The sequence below is a fragment of the Rhea pennata genome, chromosome 20 (assembly GCF_028389875.1).
Source record: "Rhea pennata isolate bPtePen1 chromosome 20, bPtePen1.pri, whole genome shotgun sequence".
Lineage (NCBI taxonomy): Eukaryota > Metazoa > Chordata > Aves > Rheiformes > Rheidae > Rhea > Rhea pennata.
In genome coordinates, this window is record NC_084682.1 from 6627485 (window position 1) to 6643257 (window position 15773).

Here is a 15773-nt window from a genome sequence, read left to right on the forward strand (position 1 = left end):
ATGGCTCTGGCTTACACAAAGCACAGGGGTTGTGTGGTCTCTGGCCAAGCTCCTTCCTCTGGGTGACTCAGGCTTGCTCCACCTCCAAGCTAGCTGAGGGCAGAGCACTTGAAAAGAAGCCTGGAATGGCTGGCTGCCTCTAACAAATCATTTACCATCTTCCCTCCTCTCCTTACAAAAAATAAAATCAGAACAAAGACCAGAGAAAGCCTTATCAGAAGAATGAGTTCTCTCTTGCTTACTGCAATGTTTCTCTGTTTTAGCACTTGTATCACTGTCCAGATAAGTTTAGCTATGGCAGGGAAATCACTTTTGTTTGAATAGGTGGGGGGGGCAGATGACACCATTACCGAACACCAACACGGTGGGGAGAAGGACTCTCCTCATCTGCAACTCATGACTGTTTTGCTCCCTGTCACAAACCTTCTGTTTATACCTTTAGCTGCTGCTCAGCGCCTCTGTAGGCCTCAGCGAATTAGATGTCCTCTTCCTCTCAGCAGCAAGGGTCCCGCATCTGGGAGGGAGCGCTACGTAGCGCCGCGCGCTGCCAGTGGAAGGAAGGCGGTCTCCGCTGATCATCACATCCTCATCTCCTAATTAAGGAGTAGTTCATAATCACTGTTACTTCCCACCCATCCCTCCTACTGATATTCTGTCACGAAGTCTTTCATATTTAGTCTTCTGCAATAAATTGAGCTCTTTAACTGAGTCAGAAACCTAAGCGGTGACGGCTGCTCATCGCATTTGTGGAGGCTGCTGGTTGTTCAGCCAGAGAAACACAGGCTGCAAGTAAACGGGCTGCAACACTAAAATCCGTCCGAGGACACTTCCTCCCTCGCCCTCGTGGGTCGCATGACACACTCCTCTGTCCCTACCCCATTCCTGACATGCCGTTTAAGTAGGAAACCGAAGTCCACACGGTTTCGCAGCGCAGAGTCGGCCCCGCCTCCCTGCCCCGGCGCGGCTCTGCCCACAGCCAAGATGGCGGCGGGAGTGGTCGCTCCTCCCGCCGGCGCGGCTCTGCCCACAGCCAAGATGGCGGCGGGAGTGGTCGCTCCTCCCGCCGGCGCGGCTCTGCCCACAGCCAAGATGGCGGCGGGAGTGGTCGCTCCTCCCGCCGGCGCGGCTCTGCCCACAGCCAACATGGCGGCGGCGGCGGGCGGCCGGCGCTGCCCGCGGAGCCGGGGAGGCGGCGCGCCGCCGGCCCTGCTGGCGCTGGCGCTGGCGCTGGCGGCGGCGGCGGGGCGGGCGGCGGCGGGCGGCATGCTCTACCCGCGGGAGACGCCGTCCCGCGAGCTGAAGGAGCTCGGCGGCCTCTGGAGCTTCCGCGCCGACTTCTCGGCGGGGAGGGCGGCCGGCTTCGCGCAGCGCTGGTACCGCCAGCCGCTGCGGCAGGTAGGGGCGGCGGCGGCGGCGGCGGCAGGGTGGGGAGATCCGCGGCGCTGCGGCGGTCCGGGCGGGCCAGAGACCCTCAGGAGCTGCGGCGGCAGCGGCGGTCCGCGACGCTCCGCGCGGGGCCGGGAGGCAGGGAGGGAGGCCGGGCCTCGGAGAGCGCCCGTGGGTTAGACGCTGCTCGGCTCAGCCCGTTACCTGAAGGCAAGGTGCGCTGCCAGTGCGTCGCTTCTCTTCTAGCTGCTGGGCCGATTTTGCCGCGTTGTGGAAGGTGACAAGAGCGCCAAGATACAAAGCTGCTAGAAAATCTCTGGAAATAGATGTGAGAGCAGACAGAGGAGAGGGATCCTAGACCTGCCCCCGCCAAAGGGAGGGCCGAGAAGCGTAAGCTCAACCTGCTTTAGACATCGGGGAATCTCCTCAAAGGAGACCCGTGTTATGGGCATCCAGTATTAGATGCTAGAAAATCCACTCCACCATTTTTTGCTTTTAGGATTTTCTGATGCCTAATAAAGGAGCTGAATTCTCCCCGCGCTGTCAGTACAGTTCAGTGCTGAGTCAGCCACGCGCGTGATGCTCATCCCGGGACACCCAGACTTTCCTAGTTCCACTGTTCACGGAAAGATTTGCTTAAGAAAGGGGAAGTGTTCCAGATGCAAACTGCTGCAGTGTTCGTTTGTGGAACATCACAAGCACTGCAGGTGCTAAAAATTAACGGCTAGATTTTGCAATAGCATGGGGTGACCAAAATGTTGTAATAAATTACAATGCTGCTGGCATATAATCCTATTAAAAAAGTAACTGAATTGACACTGTTGGAAAGCAGTGAAAAAAAAAAAAGGGGGGCAGGAAATCTATGCCGCTTTCAGGGAGTAAGGAAACCAGAGCCATCCTGTGTAAATAGATGCACGCAGCCTCCACAGACCATATGGGGGGATCTGGCCCAGAATATCCCCAGACTCTTGCCACCATTCTCCGACAACTATGACTGACAAGCAGCACCCCATGCCAGTGAACTGACACAGCAACACGAGCATTACACTCTAAGCAGCTAGAGCTGTGCAAGAGAAACTACATTTTGTGAGTAGTTTCAGACTGAACAATGACCTGGCCACGTTTTTTTCCAGTTCTCAAGTTCTGCAGCACCAAAGCTATTAACTAAAGCATTTCCTTATTGTAAACCAGGAGAGGGAAAAAAGATATTAGCAGCTTCATCTGATAGGAGAAAGCATATTCTCAGCCCAGGCCTGGTATTATATAGGACCTGTGACAGAATATGCCAGTTTGTGACCAGGTATTTCTAGGGACTTCCAGTTTGCAAAGGACACTTTGATTTGTAAGGCTGAGTCAAGTGGAAGGAGATATGTCCAGAAGTGTAGGTGGGGCAGCCAAGTCAGTAAAACTTCTGTCAAACTTAACATCTTAAAATTACCTGTTTCCTCCCTTTCTGTGCAATTCTCATCAGACTGGTCCTGTGATCGACATGCCAGTGCCTGCCAGCTTCAACGATATCACCCAAGACCCAAACTTGGAGAACTACATTGGCTGGGTTTGGTATGAGAAGGAGGTGCTGCTTCCTCGCCGTTGGCTTCAGGATGATCTCAACACCAGAGTGGTGCTCCGCTTTGGTAGTGCCCATTACTACTCCATTGTGGTAGGTTGCACAAGCAGTAGCGCAGGCATTTCCAGCATCATACCGCACCGAAGTCTATCCCATGGCCTGTTCAGCAAACATGGCTTTGCTCATGTTTTTGTATCAGGTTGCTGTTTTCTTAACTCTCAGCCATTTTCCTCCTGGCCACTGCCAGCTGCAGCTGCCTGGAAAGGAGGAATGGACCTTGTCCTGAAGTGAAGAGAATTTGGGACAAGAGCTTGACCATGTTTCCTGGGTCTCTCTTCTGTGATATTCCAGTATCAGGACTAGTAACTAAAACATTTTGTTGTTACAGGCCTGGAGGGAACAAGGTACTGACCTGCCCAAAACACTTAGTTTCTCACAGTGATGCTTGTGTGTGACCCAGGCATAGCTCCCAGTAAAGGACGGGCTGCTGGATTGAGCCCTCAGAATTAAGAGTCTTGAACATGGGTGGCTCAGTGTAACTGGGAATCAAAACTGCCCTTTGCTGTGTTCCTTTGCTTCTCCCTGCTACGCTTTCTGTGGAAACCTAACCTTTGTGCGTGGACTCACAGGCCTCTTCTCTTGCAGTGGGTCAACGGAGTCCAAGTTGCAGAGCACGAAGGAGGCCACCTCCCTTTCGAAGCAGATATAAGCAGTGTTGTCCAGGGCAGCCCAGGGATTCCCTGCCGCATCACTGTTGCGATCAACAACACTCTGACACCTCATACTCTGCCTCCGGGGTCGATTCAGTACATGAATGACATGTCAAAGTGAGTCGCTAGAATGCGGTACTGCTGATGTTATCGAAGGGATGGCAGAACAGCAATTTATTCAGCTGCTATTTCTTAAGAGCCTCTGAGTAATTTTCAAAAGCATGGGTTGTATTTATGACTATGTTCATCAGTCAAACAGGGAGGAGTTTAAGCTTCAATGTTAAGAGAAATCTACACTGAATTACAGCATGTTTTATACATGGGGAACTGAAATTAGGTGATTTACCAAGCTGAGTCAGTGGCAGATTAAGACACTTGAATTCAACAGGAACTGCAGCTATCTGCTACTCTGAAGGATCCATCAGACCTATTCAGTATGTTAGATGTTCATTAACTGGTAATCACCATAGCATCAATAGCACTGCTAAAAGATAAATCCATCCTGTTATGAAGACTGTTTTAACCAGCACATTGCTAGCATCCATGTGCTGCCTTCAGTTCTTGTGTAACGGAACATAATGTCTCCTGTCTTGCTTACTCAGGTATCCCAAGAACTATTTTGTACAGAACATCAAGTTCGATTTCTTTAACTATGCTGGAATCCATCGCCCGGTCATGCTTTACACCACTCCTTCTGTCTACATAGATGATATTACTGTGACAACTACTTCATCAGAGAGTATTGGTAGGTCCAGAACAATTACAGCAGCTACTTCAGGCTCCAAAATGGAGATGACAAGAGCAGTAGAGAAAGTTTCCTGCAGAGGACTTTTCGGTCAGATTGAATTTGTTTTGTAGCAGCATTCTCTTCAACCTTAGCTGCTGTATTGCACAGCTCAGCAGTTTTAAGAATACAGAAAGATTTTCAAAGCAGTGGGAAAAAAGTGTAAGTATTTGAAAGACACTACAGTTACGTGAAAGGATATTCAGGTGCTTCTGGAATTAGAATTTCCCACTAGGGACAGTCTTCCTGCCACTTAAAGCAGAATTATCTCAAAGTTACAGAACAATGTGGTATACAAGTCCTCCTGGAAACTTCTGGACCTGAAGACAGGCAGATCATGCTTCATACAATCAATCTGTGCCTCTCTGCTGTTGCTGTACCTCTCCTCCCTTCTTAATGCCACTTATGTGAAGACTCGGCAAGTATTTGTTTTCCCTTCATACCAGTTTCTGACCCTCTTTTGTTGTTTTTGAACTAGCCTTGGTGCAGTATCAGGTATCAGTAGTCGGCAGCGCACTCTATTCCTTGTCCCTGAGCTTACGTGATCAAGAGGGGAAAGTGGTTGCTACAGGTGATGGGCCAGCTGGAGAGTTAAAAGTCCTGGATCCAAATCTTTGGTGGCCTTACCTGATGCATGAAAACCCTGGATACCGCTATTCTTTAGAGGTAACGATGACGTTTCTCCCTCTGTGTGCATTTGCTCTCATTGCCCTAACAGGATTAAGGAACTGCCATATGGCCCATCTTCCTTCCTCTCCCTCTCCCATGGATCCTGTTCACATGACCAGAATGGCATTGCTGATCGTGCCATAATCAAATCAAGCTTCGAACTCAAAGATCAGTCAATGGGAAGAAGGAGGGGGGTCATGCATGGGGTACACGCATGCACGCATTCTAGCAGGTACTTGCCTGTCACATTTAGGGCCTGATCCGTGTCTTGCAGAAGGATTGCCTGAGACAAGAAGAGATATTGCAAAAGCTGAGAGTAAGGTCTCTCAGGAGCCTGCTGCTGATCTCTTTCTCAAACACTGCCATGCAGCGAGCTTTCTTCCAGCTCTGTGCAAGACAAGCGTTCAGCTTCAGTAGCACAAGCCTGGAGAATTGTTGTGCAAGCCGAGGTTGAACGGTGATGTTAGATGTGGAAATTAGGGCAGATCACCTGCTGTGGGTTTCCAAAGGCTCAGGTTCCTGTCACTTGTGAGAAGATGACTTTTTTGTTGTTGGCTGGTATCAAGGTGCAGGACAGAAGAGGAGGTTGCCAGTGGGGATGAAAGGGCCTGGAGGAGAGAGGTGAAGAGAGGTGGGAAGCTCTTGGGACGAACGGGTCGCAGAAGGGGCGTCCACCCCTTGTTCTTCACCCTTTGCTTTCCCATCTTGGATTTCTACTTTCTGCATCCATTCTTGCTCCTTCTCTAAGGAGCTGTGTGGGGAGGAGAAGCAGCGAGGCGGCTGAAGCAGCAGGCAGTGTGCCGAGGCAGGGCCAGGGGGTGGGGGCAGCCCTTAGGTGCCAGCCCGAGGGAGGCTGGGCACCCTCCGGGCCTGCCAAGGCCAATGCCACTGTCCGCGTGTCACCCTTGGGGGATGCAGGTGAAGCTGCAGGCACACGTGAACGGGGCATTACTGGAGGACGTCTACACGCTCCCGGTTGGCATCCGCACCGTCCACGTCACCAACACGCAGTTCCTCATCAACGGGAAGCCCTTCTACTTCCACGGGGTCAACAAGCATGAGGATGCGGATGTAAGTGCGTGGGGGGCGCTTTATGTCCCCGGCGTCAGGGGTCTCGGTGCGTAGATGGCCGCGAACGCGGCGCTTTGCAACCTCGTGTTGGGGCAATGGGGTGCCACTGCCTTCTTCCCTTCCCCAGGTCCGTGGCAAAGGACTGGACTGGCCCCTGGTCGTGAAGGACTTCAACCTGCTGCGCTGGCTGGGGGCAAATTCCTTCCGCACCAGCCACTACCCCTACGCCGAGGAGATCATGGATCTGTGCGATGCCTACGGCATCGTGGTGATCGATGAGTGCCCCGGAGTGGGGATCAAAACTGCGTAAGCACTTGCTGCCAAGGCTCTTTGCCACCTTTTGCAATTCCCGTGAGCTGCTTCAGAAGATGCTTTCTTTCCTTGTCCCCCCCAGGGCCTCCTCTCTCCCTCACTCCCATCCTGGAGCTCGCCTTGGCCTGACAGTGGAAGTACTTTGCTCTTGACTGGGCAATCAGAGGGTGCTTTGCCATGTGTTCATGGCTTCGTTTGATGAAACTCGGTTAGCGAGACCAAACCATGGCCCTGAACTGTGTAGCAGGCTTTGGAGGAACCGGGCAGACACCTTGTTTTGTGTCACCCGCAACAAGGCTTGGCTGTTCCTACGCACCCCAGATTCTTGACTTACCACAAAGGCGGGCCGAGGGGGTGGATCTCATGTGCTGCCCTACTGACTTGGTCTCAATTCCTTTTGACTTTAAGTGAGAGCTTTGGGAACAAGTCGCTGCAACATCATCTTGTTGTGATGGAGGAGCTGGTCCGCAGGGATAAGAACAGGCCCTCAGTCGTGATGTGGTCAGTGGCCAACGAGCCAGCTTCGCAGCTGCCCCCAGCAGCTTATTACTTCAAGTAAGTGCACGTGCTTGTGCGCAGAGCTGAGATGTGAATCTTTGCAGATAATGTAGTGTCTTTCTTTGGGGTAGCACAAAGCAGTAGTAAAAAGAAGGCAGACATCTTTTGGGATCCCTGAAAAAGTACCCACAGGTAAAAACAAAAAGTGCAACTGCTGCATATGCTGAACATAGTTTGAGGTTAGAACCCCACAATAGTCTCAGCTGGTTATTTCTGAACCAGTAAAGCTCTATAGAACTACCACAAGTCTGGTGTGAGCATCTTTTGGGGTTCAGGAGCAAGAAAAAGCAGACCTCATGGGAACTGCTTGTTCTAAGGAAATTGAGTGCTAAATTCTGCTAAGTCCAAGAATTACAGTGAGGTTGTTAAAAAGCCTACCTTTTAACTCTGAAGATAAGATTTTGCAGTTAGGTGCTACTTATTTGTTCCGCAGGGTGCTAGTGACACTTAAAAGCCACTGCTTGAAGTCCCTGCAGCGCTCTTTAAAATCAAGAGATTTAAGCTTTGGATAGCCAATAATCATCTCCATCAGCTGGAGGTAGCAGACTATCCTAGGTAGCTATAGATGAATTAAGAGCTAACTCTGAATTCTCATTCTCCAGAATCATCCATCCTACTTCAGTTTTCAGGTAGAAATAGAACTTGACCCTCCTGTTGTCTCTCATCTCCCTCATTTAAGGTTTCTCAGAAGCAGCAAATTTGTGATTGCCTGGCCTGTCAGTGGATAGGGCTGGGGCCTAGTGGTTTTGCAGGAACGCTTCCTAAGAGCTGTTCAGGAGCTTCCAATTCCTTTCTCATATTGTTACCTCCAAAATTTCAGCCCATTCCCCAACTTTCAAACACTGGCTCTAGCAAATAAATTAAGCTGCTTTGGTTATATTTCTGCTTTTGTCTTTTTTCAGTTTGGATAGCGATCAACTTTGTGATGGATAAAGCTCTTATTGTCATATTTTTACTCCTACGGGGATGGCTAGAATTGCAGACATTTTAAAGGCGTTGAGCACCCAGTGACCTGCAATACTTGCTTTAAAAACGTTGTCTGTTAAATCACAAGCAGCTCCAAGAGCCTGAGGACGTGGAAGGACAGGGAGCTTGAGGAAAGGGGGTAGTGTTCAGCCAAGTTTTTTTCTCCTTGCTGTTGTTGAACTCTTGTTTTACTGTTTGCAAACAGGACAGTGATAGCTCACACTAAAGCTCTTGATCCCTCCAGACCAGTAACCTTTGTGACAGATGCCAATTACGCTCTTGATCGTGGTGTAAGTTTAACTTATTTTCTAGCTTTTTTAATTCATGTATGAAACTTGTTGTCAATTGTTTTAAGTTCCTTTCTCCCACTTCCCCAAATTTACAGCAGATGTAAGAGGGAGAGGCAGAAGAAAAAAAATTATATTTCAAGTACAAAGTACCTTATCATAGAGTTGTAGCCTGGCAAAAAAACTGTAAAAGAACAGTTGCCTGTCTTGAGTGAAGTAAGCAGAATCAACCCTACTAGATTCTAGTAATATTGTGATGCTTTCCTATTTTATTGTTTGTGTCCATTAATGCTTAGGCCTTTCACTTGCTATTAAGCTAAAGATTAAACCTCTTTAAAATGCCAGACATACATAGCATTTTATGTTCCACAGAAATCTAAAGGAGGAAGCTTTGCCTTAATTCCTGTTTTAAACTGTTCTAGAGCTTCTTTGGTAGAGGTCTGTTACAATCAGTAATCTTAAAACCTCTTCTAGACTGAGTTCAGCTTCATAATTAAAGTTCTGGAGCTGTTTTATTAGCTCAACAGCAATTTTCTTGGCTGGCTGTGCTTTAAAACTGTCCAGAGCAGGAACCAAGATCTTTAACACACCTCAGAAGTTGTCTTCTGGTTAGCTGCTATGTAATCTTGTTTCTGTAACATTTTGTTATCACTGTGCAACAAAGTATTCTTTTAGCAGGTGAGTTTGTAGGTTACATGTACATGATACTACCACATGTATAAGGATACACTTTGTGTTTCTCTCAAGCTGTCCTAGAGGAGTGGCCTGTTTAGTAACTCTGGGAGGCCCCTGTTCAATTAGGAGAAAAGCTGATGGCCTTAATTTTGAAGGTATCATCTGTAGGGATATGCTCCTGGATATTACTGTGCTTCATGCTTGCATACAGACTGACATCCCATTGCCACTACCATGCAACTAGCCCAAGGAGACACAGAGGAGAAAAATAATTAAAAAAACCCACAAAGAATAGATCTTATACACTGATGTGATATTAGAACCTTTTCTGTTTTATTACAAAACATGTTAAGAGAACATTGAACAAGTTACATATAACATCACTTCGTCCTCAGTGGGCTTCATGCCCTTTTAGCACACTGTCCATGTGGTAGAAATGGCATACAGCTTGCAGAGTGCTTACTCTTGTATTGCACCACTGATGCACAAATTTAGTGCTCAAATATTTTGACTAGCAATTAACTTGGTCATCATGTTCCAATGCTCAGAAAGTACATCTAAATGTACCAGCAAGCCAGAGACATCTTGGAAACTCTAACAAACCTGAGGCTGAACTAGGTTGATCTTGTTTAATTCTTTGCTGTGACTTCTAAGTCTGTAAGAAAATGCCAAATTGGCATGCTTTTACCTTGTTCATTTTATCCTGCTGCTTTTCCTGGAATAAAACTGTGTTCTTTGAAATTAACCAAAAGGAGGATTTAGCTTTATGAATGGAGGTTGCCTACTTTGAACTCCCTGACAAAGCACTCCCACCTCGTTTTTTGTAGGCTCCTTATGTGGATGTAATCTGTGTAAACAGTTACTTATCCTGGTATCACGACTCAGGCCATCTGGAGGTTATTCCACTACAACTCATGGCACAGTTTGAGAACTGGTATAAAACCTACCAAAAACCTATTATCCAGAGTGAATATGGAGCAGACTCAATTTCTGGACTTCACAGTGTAAGTGTTAGACTACTTAAGAACAGTGCTTTTTAATCTAGTGCATCTCTAACTCATTTGTACCTCTCTTCTAATTAAGTTTTGCTGACCCTTTAATTCTGAGTTGCATTTGATACTAGTGTCCAAAAGACTCCAGGACTGATATCTTGCACCACTGAAATCAATAAGCTTTGCCACTGCCTGTAACAAAGGTAAGATTCTACCTAAGACAGGCGGTTCTGGCTTTGAGTAAGAAGCTGAAACTACCCTAAATCTTGTCCTAGCCCTTTGGTTTTTGACACTCGCTGGTACTAGCTTCAGTCATACTGTTTAAAACATACAACACTATGTTTAAAACAATAACACTTCTGCACTTGGGTCCTAAACTGCAATGCACTTTTAAACAATTATGTTGACAACCAGGCTACAGCTACTTGTTAATTTATACTTAATGTGGTTAAACCTCTAGAAGACATTCCAAATTCTTCCGCGCTTTGGCATTTGTAGAAAATGCCTACTAGAAAGATACGACACTGGAAACAGGATATTCTTTACATGATACAATCCCAAATAGCAGACTATAACCTTATCATGAGAAAGCACCTGTACCAATCAGAGCTGGATTTCTGCCCAAAAAGTATAGCGAGCACAATGTTTGTATTTTGCATATGTTTCCCCCTGCACTTTTATTAGATGCTAATTGTCACTAAGTGACCGCTGTTAACGTAGTTGCAATGAAGAGATCAAGCGGTTGTAAAGCTTTTTTCCAGGTAACAGGTCTGCTGTAAATGGAAAGTTAACAAATGGGGCCTTTACTGAGATACACTGTCACATCCCTTCAAGCTCATCTTTTTTCCTGGCTATAGGATCCACCTCTTATGTTCACTGAGGAGTATCAGAAAGCTATGCTAAGAGAGTACCATTCAGTATTTGACAAAAAAAGGAAGGAGTATGTGATTGGAGAGCTCATCTGGAATTTTGCCGATTTCATGACTAATCAAGGTAAGCTTGTATTTATATTTCAAACAACTCTCCATCTTCCCTGTGACTTATAATGGCTTATTAGGTAAAGAATATTTATGCTGCAGGGCAGGGCAAAGGGACCCTCTGCTTACAGAGATGAAACGTAGGCAGTTTCTGTGGCAAAGTCCAATATGACCAGAGCCAAGAGGAAAGGTTCTGCCTGTACTTAATGCATCCTCTTTCTCCAGCTAGAGCTCTCAGATGTCCCTTCTGCAAAGATGCTACCCCAGAACACAAAACAACGCGTTAAGGCAGAAAGCAAGGGAAGCTTGTAATCAGACCCAGACCACTTCTCTTGGCAATCCAGAGCTTCAGTTAGCTTTTAGGAGATTATCTCACTTGCTCAGTATTTCACCTACAACTGCCCTTAACAACAGAGCATCTTAATGCATTGTTAACTTGGCATATAGCTTCAGCAATACAGGACTAGATGCAGAAGGGTAGAAAACCGTCTTAGAAAAGACACTCGATCTCGCTGGTAATGAGTAAGTGCATTCACAAAGCATGGGGCGTTACTCAATTTCTAGGTGACTGTCTGCACTGTAGATTATTACAACTCAGGAGGAGACCTCGTAAGGAACACGGTACGCACATGCCATCTACAGTGAGTTAGGGCAGTAAACAGTCAGTGTTAATTTCAGGCAGGCAAACACCATTAAAAATAACCTGTAGAGCACCAATATAGGTATTAGAAAGGTAAGTCATCATAGAGAAGCAGTCAGACTAGTAGTATTAATTTCAAATAGTAGGATGGGGAAAAAAATGTAGACAAGTTTACATATATAAGTGCAGTTCCAGTCTCTCAAAATGTTGCAGTTATCTTTTCTGATTTCCTATAAAGACTAAAATAGGCAAAAAGGGTATGGACACCACTAAAAGGATAATACAGCCAAATAGAGAGGAGTTAATAATTGACATTTTCACCATCAAATTTTACAACGTGAACTAATAGCAGAGGGAACTTCCACTGTAAAGATACTATGCTTTGGTTTATGGGTATACTTGAATTAACTGTCTTTGACTTATTGGTTGTAAATGCAATGAATTGCATTTAGATTGCTCAGTTATACCAGTTGTAACTTGCATCATTCTAGTAAGATTTGCCAAGTTCCCTGTTGTACCTGACTTTCTGCAGAAGGTGCATAGGTCTTTTCAGCCTAACCCAGTTTAGTTCATATGTTGTAACAGTTTATAGTAGGGAATAGAAAAGCATTCTGCATATACTTGCTTTATTTTATAACTTCTCTACAGGGACCACACGTGTTTTGGGGAACAAGAAAGGAATATTTACCCGCCAACGACAGCCAAAATCAGCTGCCTTTGTTCTTAGAGAGAGATACTGGAAGATTGCAAACGAATCAAGCTGTCTTCCTCCTATAGTAAAATCACACATCCACTTTCTGTAATGAAATCTAAAAGTACAATGGTTGGATTCTATGCTGAACTTGTTCATTAAATTTGTTTAATATTTACGCTTGACTCAAGTCTTGCAAGTCTAATGCAATCTGTAGTCCACCTGAAGCAGTTAACTATGAAACACAAAGCTAGTATTCCTGACTTGTTTTCTATGCCTAGCCATCTCTGTAGGCTTCCTGTTTTTCAGGTAGTAAAATGAATATTCCACATTCCAGGGAGCTGAAGCTAGATATCCTGAGATACCCATTTATGACCCCCCTCTCCCCTCCCCCACCATGATACAAATGAATGCTGATGATTTCAAAAAATCAATATTACTCTAAATGAGCATTGTAACCCTCCAATGCTAAAGAGATTTAAGTTATACTCCTGTAACTGTTAAACTACTCAGATCACAGCAAATTGTCCACAGGATCACTGAAGAGCAAGATGTACATAGCTTCTCTTCTTAAAGCTGGGTAGAACATATGTGGCTGGCTGAGAAATTCTGAGAGTCAACAGCAGTCAGGAAGCCTGTGAACCACTGCTTTGGTAAGGATATCCGATATACTCCGATATGACACGGAATTCATACTAGAGCAACAAGGTAGAATATGTCAGATAAGTAAGTACCTATATCAACTGAAACTTATTTAAAACTATTTTATCACAGTACCAGAACTACCACTATACGATGCAGTTTTACCTTCCAGCATGGAAGAGCACTTCCTTCATATTAAATTGTCACTATGGAACTACAGTAATAGCATTCTAAAGGGTAAATTTGTCTGACTTAAGTCCTTCTGATATTGACCTGAAGCACTGTAGGGTAGAAGGATTTGTAAATTAGTGTGCGCACAGCACTTTAGACAGTAGCGTACTAACTTTCCCTTGCAGGCAGTACACCAGTTTTAGAGGTTCCTAAAGGCTACGCTTCAGACTGCAACAGACTGTGTCAGTACCCACAGAAGAGCTCGGAATACGTCATCCGCAAACATCCCGTTGCAAGCTCTCAAGGTTGTCCCAACAACAGCGTCACCCTTATCAGAACCACAAAATTGGAGGCTGCCTACTGAATTTTGAAAATTAGCACAATTAACTAGTTTCATTACTCTGATTCACTGATTCTGCATAAAACAGTATCGCTATGACTATTTTTTCCCACAACTGGCTCTTCTGTTAGTATCTCAAGAAAGTGACCAAGACATCTGTCAGTGTAAAGAAACTATTTGTTACTCTGTTGCATGATGGCCAAATCCTTTCTTTCAGAGGTGATATATTAGAAGCCAAGAAAAGTTTCCATTGCCACATGCAGAATAAGGACACATACCCTTATTGCGGATTTCAGAACAATTTTTCCTTACATTTTTTCCCCTTTTCTAAGGGAAAAGAGAAAAAAATATACTACTAAGATTCCTCACAGTTACACTGTTTTAGGTTTACAGATTTCCTAGTTAACTAAAAACCGAGAATATAAATATGTACCCATATTAAAAAGTCACTCAAATGTTACCTTGTACAAGTCTGGATACCATATGTAAGTCCACTAACAATGTTTGAAAATTGTTGCAACTTCTGTCGATCTCTAGACTTCAGTCTTTAAGCTATTTCATTCCCCATTTCAACACTGACAACATGACATATCAACAGCAGACACATAAAAACACAGATAAAGATTTGACATGGTTAGCACAACATTACAAACCAGGGCTCAGGTCCCTATGATATACAGAGGACTTGCAGTTACAGAAGAGAAAGCTATACTTTCATTCAGTCCAACAAGACAGATGCAAAGTTTAATATCCACATTTATGATAAGCACGCATTTCAGAGAGTCTCATTTGCTGCTTACGTTCCTAACAGCTCAGTGCAATTGTAAGCCCAACCCGCCTATCTAACCCTTTCCCAAAATACTCCCCACCCCCTTCCCCAAATCCAGGAAAATACACAGCAGTTTTCAAATACTCCGTGATCTTGTCAGAGCGGAGCTAAAGCATACCTATAGAACAAAGGAAAGCAGGAAGTGATTAAAATGACACACAACGTTTTTTGTATGTTCCTTAAAGAACTGTAAACAGTAAAGCCTCCAGTCAATGCTGCTCGACCTTTATACCTCCATGTGCACACAACATCCAGCAATACACAACAGAACTGCAGAAATTCTATAAACCAGTAACTCTGGGGATCCAAGTGCTTTAACCCTTCTACTGCCAACACACAACTTCTTTGAAAGAGATCACAACTTAATACATTTCTAGAAACAGGAATACAGTACTGACTTTAAAAACAGTTTCTAAGGCTCAGACTGAGTCCAAAAAGGCCTCTGATTGGGTTCATTCAAGCTCTTATGTTTGGACTGCATGAATGCAGCATAAGAATGATTGCAGCAAGACATCCACAGATAATTTCTACATTTATTTTTATACCAAAAAGTTATGTGCAACAAATAAAATTCATACATATTTACATTGTTTTACCTGTTAGCAAAATTGTATCCTAAACCTCCAATAGAGAATCTCTCAACCTAGATTGATAAAAGGAACATCTGCCCAGTGACTCCACTTAAATGGATGTTTAATCTGGAGTTTAAAGCGCTAGTAATAAATAGTTGATGGAACATACTATACAGAACACACACCTAATATTTAGGCCATGCTTAATACAGTGTTATGGTAACAGAACACTTCATCTTTTCTGGACCAGTTTTGTCTAGATCATGTTTAAACACCGGCAAAACCAAAGTTACCAGATCTCTCTAACTTTAGCCCGCGTAAATTCGGAGCCACAATTGCTGCCTGAAGCACCTCGGTAATCTTTTTGAACGGTCAAGAGACTCTGTACAGCAGAAGACGAATACATACTACAGTACGCAGAAATCTCCTCATTGGAGAGAGCTGTTCTCATCTTGGATATCAACGGTGGTAGGGAATGTTTCATTGGCCTTAGAGTTGCAAATACTTTACAGTAAGAAACTTTCAGGAACATTCGTTTTCTAAATGAGACTTGAATGCTTTGTTGGCCTTAAGAGTAGTAAGTACCTTACAGTAAGAGGATTTCAGGAATGTTTACTTCCTAAACAGGTTTTGGGATTTCATTCTTTTGCCTCTTCAACCAGCCCCTCCCTGCAGAACTTTTGAGAGCAAGGGAGGAGGAAAGTGTCCCAAATTCAGAAGCACTGTTTGTATCTTTTTTCCTGACTCTTCCCCCCCACCCAATTTCTCACAAGTGTTGAAACCACAACCAGAATCTGTGTAGTGATACTGCCCCCTCGTCCCTCTTCCAAACCAGGTATTACTTCTTAGCAGTGAGCCATACTATTGTATCCTCAAAGTTTCCCCAGGAATCTTACCAAACATTACATCCTGTTTTCTAAAGGTCAAATTAGTA

At 45.0% G+C, this 15773-nt stretch overlaps 1 protein-coding gene across 2 annotated transcripts; it reads left to right on the forward strand.

The window, feature by feature from the left end:
- The first annotated feature begins 1221 nt into the window (after positions 1 to 1221).
- GUSB (glucuronidase beta) lies at positions 1222 to 12463 on the forward strand. 2 transcript variants are annotated; one of them, XM_062592484.1, is made up of 13 exons: positions 1729 to 1776; positions 1886 to 2093; positions 2858 to 3046; positions 3599 to 3780; positions 4266 to 4408; positions 4926 to 5113; positions 6035 to 6187; positions 6315 to 6493; positions 6908 to 7054; positions 8229 to 8313; positions 9813 to 9989; positions 10835 to 10970; positions 12243 to 12463. In XM_062592484.1, exons 2-13 carry the CDS (start codon positions 2046 to 2048, stop codon positions 12395 to 12397), a joined length of 1782 nt encoding a protein of 593 aa, XP_062448468.1. In that variant the 5' UTR covers positions 1729 to 1776; positions 1886 to 2045; the 3' UTR covers positions 12398 to 12463. The 2 variants fall into 2 exon arrangements, with proteins under 2 accessions (XP_062448467.1, XP_062448468.1); XM_062592483.1 differs by lacking the exons at positions 1729 to 1776; positions 1886 to 2093 and adding an exon at positions 1222 to 1395.
- The last annotated feature ends 3310 nt before the right edge of the window (positions 12464 to 15773 follow it).

Bases quoted from the DNA above. Each gene is read 5' to 3' on its own strand.
- GUSB (XM_062592483.1), top strand. From the start codon at position 1,264: ATGCTCTACCCGCGGGAGACGCCGTCCCGCGAGCTGAAGGAGCTCGGC. The intron at 3,781-4,265 runs GTGAGTCGCTAG...TTGCTTACTCAG, and splicing joins TACATGAATGACATGTCAAA to GTATCCCAAGAACTATTTTG. The intron at 5,114-6,034 runs GTAACGATGACG...TGGGGGATGCAG, and splicing joins GATACCGCTATTCTTTAGAG to GTGAAGCTGCAGGCACACGT.